At 40.1% G+C, this 12679-nt stretch overlaps 1 protein-coding gene across 1 annotated transcript in view; it reads right to left on the bottom strand.

The window, feature by feature from the left end:
- Positions 1–2303: 2303 nt before the first annotated feature.
- The window catches only part of ppm1e (protein phosphatase, Mg2+/Mn2+ dependent, 1E), a 51776-nt gene continuing 41400 nt past the window's right edge, over positions 2304–12679 (bottom strand). Inside the window, exons 4-7 of the mRNA XM_077242332.1 lie at positions 10836–11024; positions 10594–10737; positions 9676–9769; positions 2304–8324 (exon numbers count right to left, since the gene is read on the bottom strand). Coding sequence (XP_077098447.1) covers positions 7381–8324; positions 9676–9769; positions 10594–10737; positions 10836–11024 — 1371 coding nt within the window. The 3' untranslated portion in view covers positions 2304–7380. The remainder of the gene's footprint in view (positions 8325–9675; positions 9770–10593; positions 10738–10835; positions 11025–12679) is intronic.

Raw genomic sequence — 12679 nt, forward strand, 5'->3', positions numbered from 1 at the left:
ACATGAAAATACATCGCATGCCCTATATTGTTTTGCGTAATAATTACATAAACTACATGTTTGAAGGGGAAAAGCTCTTCTGAAGTTCAGCAGGGACTGGTTAGGAAGTGCTTCACTGTGGGCTGGCTTTAAAAATATAACCATTAATAACTTAAGACTGATTAAAGTTTAATATAGCCTACACACCACAACACAGAAAAGGAGGCACTTCCTGTGCTATGACCTACATTACACCTGATCTGCTGATAAACACCGTAGCATGGTGTTATGTATTTGTCTTTAGGCCTACATATAATTCTAAAAACTATTTTAGTATTATTAAATTGAGTAATTTAAAAAAGTCAAATAACAAACGTACTCTACAACCAGGTGACAATGTTGCATGTGTGACACGGGCTCACGCTCCTATCGCCACAGGACATGCAAGTAGCTTGATTAAGAGGCAGCTTGTTCAATTAAATTGTCCTGTGTTATTGCCAAGGCCTGACAGGTGGAGGACGGAGACTTACATGTCCTGGCTCAGAAAACCTTCAGGGGTCAGCAATAAGGACTCGCTGTAGGCTACATCACATCTCAGAACACTCGCAGAAATGAATAGAAATATTGCTACTGTTAATGTGTAGCCTACAGTCAGGCTGTAACATGTCTGAGACTGTTAAAACTACTGTAAATCTTATGAGCTGATAGAGACTTTATCGGCATAAAGTGGTAGGGTTTGGGATATTCTGAAACTAGTTAGTGAATAGAGTGCCGAATTATGACGTCACTTTGTAGGCCAAAACGCGTAAGGTAGTTAGCATTTTAGCACTTCCGGTTCCCTCGCCCTAAAGTCTATGGGTTTTTTGAATGGGTTTTTGCTAAATCGCCTGAAATAAGGTCTGTGGTTAACAAAGCCTCTAAATATTTTCACGTTTTGATCTATGACATAAAACACACCATATAACCTGCTTGTGGTTTTTTAAACTTTATTGTGTCTGCTTGTGGTTTTTTAAACTTTATATAGGCTTCAAGATACATTTTGGATTAACTTGTAAAGACTATCTTGATAGACAAAACGTGTAAGGGTCACAACTCTTTGTTGAACACAGATCTTATTTTTTGCGATTTTCCAAAAGTCTATGGGGAAAATGCATAGCTTTTCGATCGAGGGAACCCATGCGCCGCTAACTTCCGAGTTGTCCTACAAAGTGACGTCATAACTTCGGCACTCTATGTCATACTCATGTAAGTCTCACGAACATACGGACATAACCAAAATATGATTCTTACGAAGAGTCACTTGCGAACTTAATGATTCACTGACTGAGACTGATTCAAACCGAATCTCACGAGCACAAGACATTTCATAAGTGTTCTGTTTAAACGGCCCTTTACAGACCAATCCAAACATGTTTATTGCATTTATGATTAATCCTTGAAACACAATCCAAAAAAACGTATAGCGATGAGAGGTCATATTTCTGTGAATCAGAAATGACAACTCGCGCTGTGACCACTGTTGCGTGTGGGAATATATATTTAAATAACGACTGTTGCAAATGCCGGTAAGATTTAGGGCCCATTGACACAACACCGTTTTTCACTAAAACAGCATTTTGGGACCCTGAAAATGCAAACTTTTGAAAACGGGTTTCAAAGAGCACGTTTTCGAAAACGAAGCCATTATCGTCTTCGTGCAAACTACAAAAATGCTAATTCAGGAAAAACTGTGACGTCATGTGCATACATGTTCAGTCTAAAGGGCACATAGTGTTTCTTTAAAAGTGACATCGCCAACTACTGGCCTGTCAGCAGAATACAGCATTTTTAGTCGTTTTTTTTTTTTTTTTTTTTGGAGATCCGTGTGAATGGCTGTATGGAACAAATGCAAAGAAGAAACGCTCCTGTTTTTAGTAGGCTACATCATTGTTGTGTAAACATAGGCTATTTTTTGTAGCATTTTTTTTTGTTCAGTAGCATGCCTTCTAATATTTGTAGGGAGGATCTACAAAACAAACCTATCTATATGATTGAAGCAAACCAGCATTTCACAAAAGGAGGAAAAATCTTAGGCTAGGCCTACATAAAACAACTTTTTGTTGTTGTTAAATCTGAACCTTGAAGCTATTTAAATCATGAATCACATTATCAGTTCAATCCATGATCTAAATCTGACTGACTTCCAGGTCACCTTCCCTCTATTAATAGCTACTATGACCAAAGTGATCAGTTAGAAATCTTGAAAATGAAACTGCTTTCAGGCACAGACCATGAAAACCGTTACGCATCCCATCAAAAAACAAAAAGTCTTTGGAGTACAGTAGTGGTTTCTCATCAATACAAGTTTAATAGAATACAGTGATGACCATCAGTAACATAGGTTTCTTTTTAAAGATACCCCCCCCCCCCCCCCAAGTTGTCTGGAAACCCTTCCTCATCTTTGCTTTAGAGAAGACAAGCTCTTTGAAGAGCTCTCTTCACACATGGCTTGCGTAGGTTCATTATTGCTAGCAGAAAAAGAGCAGTACTGAACAGTACATGGACAAAAAAGCAGTGACAGCAAGTAAGGAGAGGACTAACCGTCATGAAAGATAGAGCGCGCGCCCTTGACGCAGAAACTATCGCTAACAGGGGAACGCAGCGTCTAACAGTCAGTCCATGGGGGGCAAGACTCAACAGAATGTGAAGACGAAGTGAGATGTTCTTCACTGAAATTAAGCGTCCGAAAACTTTGGTCCTTTGACTCATTACCACATGGTGAATAAGCGAGGGCCTGTCGTTGACTGTATTACAGACGCCCAGCGCTGCTTCTGTTAGACTTTGCGCACTTCCAAGTAGTTTTCAAGCACGTACTTCAGTGAGAAGGGGGGTTGGCCAGGGGTTAGGCCTACTGAAAAGCGTTACAGATTTCTGTATCCATCTGAGTTATCAGTGGTGATTAAAATAGCACATTTAGAAGACAGACATCACATACACATCCCAACTGTTTACGCGCACCCACGCACTCAAAACATACGAACGTACATGTATACAATATATGTAAGTTACTACACTTCTGATATATAATTTGTGCCCCGTACGAGGTGATGATCGTGAGGGAGATTGTACATGATGGTGAGGGAGAAAGGGGAAGGCTCTCTGAATCTATATCCGCATCGTCTATATAACGTGGATCGGAGCTTCGTCGCGAGGTCCATGTCCTGTGAGCTGCACTCATCAATCTCCAGTCATCAGTCCCGCACTGAAGGCCTTGTGGAAACGTTCTCCGCTTCTAGTGCAGATCTACGATTCATGATGGAGGTGGCAGGGCAGCCGGTCACGTGCTCAGAAACTTCCACAAGGGTATAAAACCAGGTGACGAATCTCATAATGGGCTGTAGAGTGCGTACAGACACACGGGACAGTCTTTTAATGAATGAGTGAGGCATTTTAAATAGCCCATTCATATGTAGGCAACTACTGTGCACCCAAAGCGCTTTACAACCATGTCGGGGTCTCTCCTCAACCACCACCAGTGTGCAACATCCACTTGGATAATGCGGGTAAATGTTTCATTGATCCTCCTCCTTATTCGTGTTTCAAGCTCTAGGGAGGGTTCCTCTTACATTCGACATCTGGATGTACATTCTGGACCAGTTATAATGCACAATGACTGTTCAACTTCCAATTCATGCTCCCTTTTTTGACAGGAGAACAATGGTGTAGGGTGAGAAGTTGGGCTCAATTCGTAACTGGAAGAGGATGATGAGGGGAGCTTGAATGACAACACAAAGGCTGAGTGATGGATGTAAAGTCCCGCCCACATCCCTCTGCCAACTAAAATAAATAAATGGAAACTGATCAGTGCAATGGCACAAGTCGTTCAGTTATAGATATAGGGAAGGAATAAAAGTTTTGCAGCATTGCTAGTCATTAACATGTGTAGTTCAAGTCAAGCACCAGGCCAGCACAACAGAACTGCAGAACATTATGGCTGCGTAGTTTGTGATATTGTGACATCGTTATAAGTTCCGAATATAATCAGACGTCTACGGCTTTGGTAGAATGGTGGTGATCTTTGCTGTAGTGTTATAGTTGGAATATTCAGGGTAAAATACAACTCAAGCTCTATTAACAACGCATGCGACATGGGGACAGAAAATAATTTTGACAGCTATTTCTAAAAATGTATGTTTACAGTCGTAAAAGCAACTGGAATAGCTGGTTTAAAAGTAGAAATGTTTGTCTTTTTGTTAAAGCAATTCTTCTGTTAAGTTTTCGAAATGAGTTTGAAGACTGAATATAATATTGCACAGACCATTTGGTGATTGATCACACCTGTCTCATACCAACAATGTATTGTGGGTTATACTTTTGTAACTGTGACAGTTGCTGTCCACTTGTGGACATAAATATTTTCTGTGGTAATCGGTAAAGCATGATCAGCTTAATTTTCACCCAAAAATGAAATTCTGTCATCATTTACTCGCCCTCATGTCGTCCCAAACCTTATGACTTACTTTCTTCTATATGGATCATAACATGTCGTTTTTTTTTGTCCATAAAACGAAAGTCAATGGTAACCAAAACTGTTACCAACATTCTTCAAAATATCTTCATTTTGAGGGTGACGGAATTGTCATTTTTGGGTGAATTCTCCCTTTCAGGCCAAGAATTTCCAAAGCATGTTGCTTCTACATAGCGATATCATATCAGTGACCGAGAGACAGATGATAATTTATATTTCTACACTGAGTAATGAATCAGTGTACTCTTATTAAATATAATGTTAAAGTACAGTATATGTACTTCTACCATTTAAATTTTCAACAAATTCTGATTTTAAAAATAAAAGTATGGCAAAGATGGTAAAAAAGACAGTCCTAATCTTAAGCATCCATTTCTGAATAAAGAAACTAGTAGAGTTTAGAATAAACAAAGTGGTAGTGCGGTCAAATTGACTCTACAATAACTTCACAGCCTGTCAAAAACAGGCCAATGTTGGAAATAATAAAGGCACACGTTGTGCTGCTGAAACTTTATTATCCATGTCCTCAACACCTGAGGGGCACTTCAAACTATGAGCATCTCTTGTCGGCTTTGTTCTGATGTCAATCAAGCATTCTTGGCTACACTTACACATCCTACAAGCTTAGCTTGACAATCAAACAGATCTTAATTTTTTTAATTAAGTTTGCCAATATAAAGAAATTAGATATTTGGCTGAACATATTTGTTTTGACTGTTAACTGAGTCTTTGACTAATTTTCCTCTGCAGGATTTAACAACAAGCTCTTTGTTGGTGGTTGTAGATGTAGCGCTGTCTAGGGATGGTAGTGTGCCTCCTGATGATCATATTCTTTGGTTTTGAAAGTGAATATGTATAGAATATATACTGCATCTAAATTTGATCTGATATGTTCACTCCAGGGCGATGATTGGAACATCGTCGTTTGTCAGACAGGTGTCGTTTGTCAGACAGGTGTCGTTTGTCAGAGGCTTATGTTATTTCTAGTTAGCATCATCAAAGGGTGTTTGGAGATATGTTGAATGTCCAAATGCTTTGACGTGGCAGCCGCCCAAAAACAGCCCAGATCTTTCCACAAATAGAATACAAAATAAGCCTCTTAAAATTAAAATCATTTTTGTTCTTTCAACAAATGGTCAGTGAAAGGGGTGCTTGGCCTTTGGAAAATAGTGACTGTCAACCTCAGGATGTCAAACTAAATAGTATATGAGCTGGTTTGCTTTTTTGCAACTCTGTTACTAATATTTTGTGATTTTGTTATTTCCTATAGCAATAAACATAAACATTAAAACTAAATTGTACCCTATTTGTGGAAAGTGCCATTTATGGTTTTCACGTCTTACAAAACGAACAAGGTAAAACAAGGGGCCATAAACAGCACATACATTATGCGTGCTAAAAACATATGCAAATTAATATGATGCCACTCGCTTTTCAATGATTCAACACAGTCAGGTCATAATTATGCTCGATTTTTCAGCTGCAATTTATAGACATCCCCACACCATCATCGAGTAACCCGTTCAAACAGTGTACACTTTGGATCAAAAGGAATAAATAAATAAAAGTTCTATGAGGTTAAGTTCCTCTGAAGGTGTAGTGTCTGAACATTAAAATGGCTTTAATAACCAAGAGCTGTATCATGTCTCTCGCCTCAGATTTAAGATCCGTACTCCTGTTGACCTGCTTGCTTCTACACTGGGTTTATGTTATGTGTGTGTGTGAATAGAGGATAGTGTTAAGACAGTGTTAACACTATTTCCACACACACAAATCAAGATCAGAGAGAGAGTTATGAGGATGAGGAGGAAGCTGGCAGAGAGTAATGAAGGATTCTGATAGGCTGGCTCATATAAGATAAACGTGGAAGCGTTAATGCAATGTAGTATCTCATATGTTTGAGTGTGTGTTTCTGTTCCAAAACCCAGTGAGCTGCCTCGCTGCCTGCTCTTTACATAGACAGCAGTCCGTGAAATCTCAAAAGTGACTAATTTGGACCATCTACATAGGCAGTAACACAAATAGCAATGAGCACAAAGGAATTTCATTAGGGTTTGCTGTCAGCATGTTGCTATCATAACAAAGGGATAAGGTACGGTCACATAGTACAATAGTGTTGAGACATTAAGCACATCTCACATAGACGTCGCTTTCAAACCAAGCAGATTTCTTTTGGTCAACGAGGCAAATTCGCCTGACTAACTTTAACAAAGCGAAATCTGCATGGTGAACATTTCTGCTCTCACATGAAACTCACAAAGCGCAAATTCCTATTAGAATGACTGGATTTCGTAACCGCAACTATTCTCTTATAAGTAAATACTGTAGCACTCACAAAAAAGTCTGGTTTTAATTATATTTAACTGTTTTAATCAATACTTTAATTCCTCTCGTTCATCTGCCAAGTTTGTCATGTTTGCCTTCTGCACAAGTATACATGCAATGCTGCCTTAGAATTTGCCCGAAACAAGCTAGCCTTAAAATGCTGCCTGCTCACATAGACGTCACTTTCAATCTAAGCAGATTTCCTTTGGTCACCACAGCGAATTCGCATGAGCAACTTAAACATGAGCAAAATCTGCATGGTGAACTTTATCGCCCTCTTTTTTGAATTTCTATTGAAATGACTGGATCTCGCTCATTAAATTTCGCTAAGCAATGGTAAAAGTGAACGCACCTTTTCTCTGATAAGCATAAAGACTGTCACTATTGCTTAGAATTTGTCCAAAATTAGATACTTTTTCCATCTGAATGGTACCTTAAAATGCTGCCTATGAAGAGTGCTCACAAGGTTTTGGAACGGAGCGTGAATGTATGTGTGCGTAGGCCCACTGCATGAGTATGTTTCATCTTCAGGGACAGAGGGCGGCATGATGGGGCAAGGAAGTTTTCGATTAGACACTTTTGCTGTGGGTTACATGGGGAAAGGCTATCCCAGGCTTCCTCTCTGGGGAGCGGAGTGGATAGGGCACGCTAGGGAAGCAGCTTAGAGGACCGTGGCCTTCTCTGGCCCTCCGAATCAAGCTCTGCGATTCCCTCCTCAGCGGCATGACCTCCAGCCGCCTCTTCCTCCGGCCCTCCTGAGGGAAGAGCGCAGCCACCTCCAGCAATTGTCCATCTGAGGTGGTCTGCGTGTAGGAGGGCACTGTGGGTTTAGGCTGGGGCTTTTGCCTGTACCCATTGGGGCCATCCTCTTGGTAGGGACGCCAGGCCGCGCCGATCCCACCGTAGGGGGGTATGAGGTCTGGCGTGACGGTTTTCATCGGGGGCAGGCTGGATGAAGCTGGGAGCCTGAAGCAGCCAGTCTCTGCACGCATGTCTGGCCCCGTGATGCTCAGACTTGTTCTGTCCGTAAACGAATCCATGCGGTCTTCGTAGGCCAGATCAGCGGGCGCCGAGCACTGTTGAAGTGGCCAGCCGCTCCGGTTCTTTCCTCCGTTCTCTGCCCCTCCTTCTTGACACACAAGCTCACTCTGCAAGGGCTCCACTTCCTCTTCCTCCTCCTCCTCCCCCGCATCCTCCACCGGACCCTCTTCCCGTTGCTCCTCCGGTTCATCTGAGGGTGGGGGCAAACGTGGATCCCTGAGGAACACCACAATAACCGAGATGTTGTCGCTGGACCCCGCGTCTCGGGCCGAGGCCACTAGCTTGTGGGCCACCATGGAGGTGTCCCCGTTGTTCTCCTGCAAGTGGTCGCTGACCACTCGCACGGCTTCGTCTGGGTTCACGGTGTCGTAGAAGCCGTCGCAGGCCAGGATCAAGTAGTCCTCGCTGCCGTCCAGGTTGAAGGTGGCGCTGTCTGCATCACCACAGATATAGGGCTTGTGTTCTGAATCACCTGGACATAGACATACAAAAAAATTAATTACCTGGACGTGATTAAGTGAATCTCACAAAAAAAGAAAACAGGTTTCAGAAAAGTGGTATATATTTGTATAGATAAAAATTGTTTATTCATTTAGATTTCGCATTAATCACAATGGTTATTCTCATTAATATAACCATGATTTTTTTTTCATTAAAATCAACAAATGAAAGGAACTAGAACGCATACTAGATTTTAAATAAAAAATAGTTTTAGTCTTAAATGATATATTAATCTGATAAATAAAATTACATTGCAGTAATGAGATAGTAAATTGTCATGAAAATAATGCCCTAATTCAAAAAAATATTATATTTCAGTATTTTATTTAAACAAAATCTAATTTCTTGTTTTTTTTCTTTTGATCTTGGAGTGAAATATGACATGTTGTGGACTTTTGTACTTGCAAACAACCAGTTGTCTAGGCTATGGCAGAATTAGCCTCACTTGTCCTATTTATGAATCAAGAGCTTTAAGTGAATTAAATGCTAAACTGATAGGATTATCTGACAGATTAGCTATCAGCATTTAGGGAGTGCAACGGTTCCTGTGCACGAAGCCGTGGGAACACTGCCTAAGGATTTTGCTGGAGGTCAGTCTTTGTTATTACGGCAATGTTCATTAGCCTGAAAGCCGTAATCTTACACTAGCTAATGTACATAAAGTAAAGGACACTGATACTGTATCAATAATTTATTGAGGTAATGAAGTCAGGTAATTAAAAAAAATTTGTGGTCGGTACATTTTTCATCTCCAACTAACACAGTTGGTCTGATTACGCAAGTTTAGAATCTATCAGTATAGTTGATTAAGTTTTAACAATAATCAATATTGTTCTTCAATAGTACACAGACTCAGCTACTGATTTACACCAAGTGTAAGCTGCACAATCTGGCTACATTGATTACATCGAGTCTGTGCCAGGGTTTCCTTTCTAAAATGCAGTTTCCTTCATACTGAAATATTCTGAAAGGGTTTTCTGCTGTGGCCTGAACATCATCTTCTAAAAATATGCACACACTGACCTTTATCTCACTTTAACTTACAAAAGATCCTGTCTAAATAAGTGAATATCTTCTAAGAGCCCAAAAGGAAAGTCCTTCAAAACCGTCTTAAGGAGTTTTTACCTCTCCGCTGATGGCTTTAGCTTGATTACTGGGATTTGTGGGATTCTGTAAAAGCTGCTTTAGAACAGTACTGTATGTATAGTGAAAAGTGCTATTCAATTGATTTATGTAGTTGTTTATAGTATTTCACAGAGCACAAACAGGGCTGTCAATTCTGCATGCTAAAATGTATATTGTAATCTCAAAGGGTCGCATACCTATGGCTCTTGACACGGACAGGCTGCCGTTCACCCTCCATGTGCCGAACCAGATCACACACCCACCCAGAGCCTCAATCCTCTTTTTCTCATCCTACACACACATAAACAAACAAACAATACAGTCATGAGGAGTCATTAACTATAACAGCTAGTATCATTTTCAGTTCAGTGTCAGTTACTAAAAATCGAATTGGCTGAAATGTCAGACTGTGATTTACATACAGTTTCATTATATAGCTAAAGCTCCAAAGACTCGGCTCAACTGATCCACTCTTGGGAGTGTGTTATGTAACACAGCTTTGCTGTCATGTGACTTTTGTCGATTGAATGGGCTGTGAAGGACATCCTTCATAAAGAGCTGGGCCTCCTGTGAAATTGTTGCGTACGCACAAAAAAGGCATTGAAAGGCATTGATTTTTTTTCTTTGAAAGAAATCTCTTAAGCTCGCCAAGGCTGAATTTATTTGATCAAAAGTATAGTAATATTGTGAAATAGTATTACAATTTAAAATAACTTTTGTCTGTTTTAACATATATTTGTATGTACAATGTAAGTTTTTTCTGTGATGGCAAAGCTGAATTTTTAGGGGGTTCAGTGTCACATGATCCTTCAGAAATCATTCTAATTTGCTGATTTGGTTCTCAAGAAACATTTCTTATTATCAATGTTGATGATAAATTTTTTTCAGGATTATTTAATGATTAGAAAGTTCAAAAGAACTTTTTTTTTTTTACAAATAAAAATCTTTTGCAGCATTATAAATGTCTTTACTGTCAATTCAAAGCATACTGATCAGTTTAATGCATCCTTGCGGAATAAAAAAAGGTGTTAACTTCTTACTGACCAAAAACTGAACTGAAAAAGCAAGAACTGCAGTGTACTGTAAAATAAAAAATAATGTACTATACACCTCACCTCTCTGTCTGGTTTGTGTGGTTTCATCAGCTCCACCGGTTGACCTCTTTTCACCATCATGACCTGTGAGTCGCCTAGCCAGGCCACGTAAAGCGTGCGACCCCTCAGAAAGGTCACGACCCCTGTGGTGCCACAGCGCAGGTTCTGTTCCAGACATATGGATGCACACACATGTTGTCAGTGCACAAAGGGCTGATAGGAGCATCTTGACGTCTGACTGTGTTTATAGGGAAGGAACTCACCTCACGTGACGCCTTCTGCATGAATCGCTGGTCTGTCAGTTTGAAGGAGTGACACAGGGCCTCTAACGGATCCTGACTGAAATTTCCCTGTCTGACCAGGTTTACGTGCAGGTGATTGGCAGCGTAGATAGCAGCGTCCACCCCGCCGTGACCGTCAAACACGGCGAAAAACGCCTGCTCTTCCTGATCCTAAACACATGATTTTTATAATTTATTTCAGATTTTATCATGATTAAAATTTTGTTACAGTCACTCACTGTACTGAAATAAATGTTTTTGTTGTTAATAGCTTATTGCCACATAAAAATGACCATAATCCATTCTTAATTGAAATAAATCTCTATAAACGTCTCTCAATGCAAAACAAAACAAAAACCTGCCAACAGATCAGAAGCTGTTCGCTTAATCAACTGCAGTGAACGTGGCTAAATGAAATATTACACATGAGAAATATATGCAAATTAAATGTTGGTGTTTCCTCTTGTCGACCGGTTTTCATTATCAGCAGCTTATGAATTATTAAATGTCTTAGTTCCGTAGCAGGGCTGGTCAAACGGGATAAGCTCTCATTGGTTTAAATAAGGATTTCATTATGAAAGTCTCCTTGAGCTGCCATTACTGACACTGTGTCGACGCTGAACCCAAGCGGCTCGAGGCCAATTGAAAAGCTCAGATTTTAATCAACAAAATATGACACGTGGATGCGTTGAACAACCATTTTGAATTGAACTGATTTTCTTTGATTATTCAATGAATACAATTTTGCATATCTTGCATGCAATGTTCTGTAAAACAACAGCTGTCTGTCTGAAAATGAGTTTCGTCACCGACTAGGGAACAAAACAAGGTTATATATAGAAAATAAATAAACATACAGCACAAATCAAGATAATCAGGCCAGTAAAATCATAAAATAAATACAACCAAATGGGTCTTGTAACTTTTTCAGTGTAGTTTATTGAAAATTAAATGCATAATGATCCTAGATTTTGATCCTGAGTCTCAGTTATTTAGTGAATTCAGGACTGAAATATTAGCATTAGGAATACATTAGTTTGTATGCTAGTTTTGACGAGTCGCTTACATAGAACAGCACTGATAGAACAACAACTATGTTTACATTTCTTGCTCTGAATGATGTCCACTTATCGCCTAGACTGGTCTCTAATCTGTTTCTGCCTAAGGCAAAGGGATGCTGGTGTTCACCAATAATACCAGTATTTATCTACAAATGGAAGATGTGAAGAACCGCCCCAGAGACTATGAGTACAGGGAAGAGCGTATTGATGAAATGTGCTGCCATCAGGATGGGATATTCTTTAGGGAGAGTCTGTTTCATGCAACAGTGGACGGCTATCACAGTGTTTACTCTTATATATAGAGGAAGAATAGCCCACACATTTCATCCGAAGAATCCAGTAGATCTAGATGTGACACGGCAAATCTGCCTGCAGTTATTGCTTTCCGGTTACAAAGCACATTCTCGCTCGACTGGAAATTACACGGGCAATCAGGAAAGAAATTACATAATGTTGTTTCTTCTGGGATGCTACATTCAGCACAACTCTGTTATGTTGAAAAGTGATGCTAAGTGTATCGGTGCTTTAGCATCTACTGAACCTAGACTCACATTTGTGAGAGCTATTTGTTAAGGCACGAAGGCTCGGCAGAGGCTTTAACATGAGTTTTTGATGAAAAACAATCAAGAGCTGTTGACAGCCTTAGTATTCATGTTAGATGCCTGTGGGTCGCGCTGTGGCTTAGCAGCCCGCGTAGTTCCTCAGACACATTGAGCCCTGGTGCTCATGTGGGTGTTGCAGGTTTAAATCTGTCTTTAAACATTT

The sequence above is a fragment of the Siphateles boraxobius genome, unplaced genomic scaffold (genome assembly GCF_051911475.1).
Source record: "Siphateles boraxobius isolate OS27281-9 unplaced genomic scaffold, OSU_SipBor_1 25, whole genome shotgun sequence".
NCBI lineage: Eukaryota > Metazoa > Chordata > Actinopteri > Cypriniformes > Leuciscidae > Siphateles > Siphateles boraxobius.